We start from the raw sequence: 2035 nt of genomic DNA, 5'->3' as shown, positions 1-2035 counted from the left end.
GCTGTGGAATAAAAAGAGCTGCTAAAAGTATAAATAACTGTGTTAAATCATTTTCATTTATTCTGAAGACACAGAGCTGAATGTCACAAATTCTCCTAAATCACTCGTACGCACAACTTAAGAACAAATCTGTGTACCAACGGTTCTGACATGAGGTCCATTGACCCTTTAACAGTTTCCTGTACCTTCTGTTCTGGTTCTGCTTTTATAAATTCTTTGTTTTAATTTCAGCTTCTTCTTTGCTTCTTTTAGTTTTTTCCTGTTTTTTCAGCTAGCCTTTTYCTCTTTTCAACAATTATGCTAATTCAATTGTTTATGCTTCTATCAGCTTCTTTCTGCTAATTAGTTTTTTTCATCTTTTAGCTGTTTTTTTTCATCTAAGTTCACATTTTTGTGATTATTTCAGCTACTTCTTTCAGCTGCTTAGTTCAGCGAACATGTTCTCTTTCTGCTYTTTTTGTGCCAGATTCAGCTTTTTCAGCCAATTTTTTTGGCCAATTTGAGCTTTTTTTGGCGAATAGCTAAAATCTTCAGCATCTTTTCCTTATTTCTATTAAATCTTTCCACCTTAAAGCTTTCACCCTGCATTGCTGCAGAAATGCCAACTCTTTAGTTGTCAAAGAAAAACAATCAGCCAACTTGRATTTTATTTGCTCTTTTCTCAACGACAGACTGTTTTTCTCCATGACGTCCAGAAAAGTGGGAGGAAAAAACCTCAGCTGTTTTTATTTTTTATTGTTATTTCCTGTCCATCCATTCATATGTGAGGAAGAGACTGAAAGGTGGGAGTGATGGAAATAAGAAGAGAAGGTGGAAGGAGAGGGATCGATGAAGAGAGAGAGAAACCCATTTCCTGTGTGAAATCTGAGCCGAGCAGATGGATGAGGTTAGTTTTTGTCTGGTTGTTGTTTTCTGATCCCACCTGTCCATCAGTCTCCATCTTGTTCTCTCCTCTCTGTCGTGTATTTAACCCCAGCAGGATTAAACAGCATCAAACTTTGTGTGTTTAATAAGAAGCTGCTTCAGAATGGGCTCAGGTGACTGTGACGTCTCAGTTCCTCATGTCTGATAATCTGTGAGCTTGTTTTAGTCCCACTTGGCAGATAGTGATGAACATGTGGGTCTGAACCTGTCCCTGGTCCCAGCTGGAGGAAATGATTAAATAAATAATCATTAGATAGACCCGGAGGATAAACCTTTAATGATCCCCTGGCTTCTGTTTTACCCCCTCCAGGTTCACAGTGTTTGTTTTGTTGTGTTGAACCTTAAAAATGTGTTTTTCTTCCATTGTTTTAGTTTTAGTCTTCCAGCCTGAGCCTGGATAGCTTTTGTTTTTTGTTAAAATGCTTTGTTTGCTGATTTCATCTTRCTTTTTAAACTCATTTTAGCTGTTTTCAGCATCTCAGCAAATCTTCAGCTCCTTTTAACTTGTTCTGTGTGTTTTTTTTACTTCTTGCAGTTAATTTAAGCTTTTTATGCCCTTCATTATGTTGTTTTCTTCAGCTATTTTTTTTTAATTTTTATTGTATTAAACAGCATGTTTTGATGGTCATTTCAGTGTATATCTGCTTAATTCAACAAGCATGCTCTTTCAGTTTCTTTTTGCTACTTTCAACTTTTTCAGCTAATTTTAATTATTTTTTCAGTTAATTTAAATTTTTTGCCATATCTTCAGCTTCTTTCTGCTTAATTCAACAAACTTGCTCTTTCAGTTTTTTCCACCAATTACAACTTTTTAAGCAACCTTTCAGCTATTTTAGCAATTTTTTTCAGCTAATTTCACATTTTTGCAATATCTGCAGCTTCTTGCTGCTTAATTCATCATTTTCACAGGAAATGCAAATTCTCTAGTTGTAATTTTATAAATGTTTTAAAGTAGTCATCAACCAGCATGCTAGATTTTAGCTCAGCGTTTGTAAAACTGACCGCATTTTTGTGTATTCTAACTTCTTTTGACTATAATGACCAGTCCTGATGCATCTCAGTAATCCAGGTAAAAAACCAAAAAGAAAAAAATAGTATAGGTCTTCTGGAC

General features: G+C 35.2%; 1 protein-coding gene across 3 annotated transcripts in view; it reads left to right on the top strand.

Annotated features, from left to right (window-relative positions):
- The window catches only part of LOC106527422 (sterile alpha motif domain-containing protein 12), a 22152-nt gene extending 20600 nt beyond the window's left edge, over positions 1-1552 (top strand). For 2 of the 3 annotated variants that reach the window (XM_014022304.1, XM_014022302.1), the window contains one exon: positions 672-1552. In XM_014022304.1, the coding sequence (XP_013877758.1) occupies positions 672-688 (17 nt within the window). In that variant the 3' untranslated portion in view covers positions 689-1552. The remainder of the gene's footprint in view (positions 1-671) is intronic. The other variant, XR_001311389.1, reaches the window with a different exon arrangement.
- The last annotated feature ends 483 nt before the right edge of the window (positions 1553-2035 follow it).

The sequence above is a fragment of the Austrofundulus limnaeus genome, unplaced genomic scaffold (genome assembly GCF_001266775.1).
Source record: "Austrofundulus limnaeus strain Quisiro unplaced genomic scaffold, Austrofundulus_limnaeus-1.0 Scaffold323, whole genome shotgun sequence".
NCBI lineage: Eukaryota > Metazoa > Chordata > Actinopteri > Cyprinodontiformes > Rivulidae > Austrofundulus > Austrofundulus limnaeus.
This window is presented reverse-complemented; position numbering and strand designations above follow the sequence as displayed.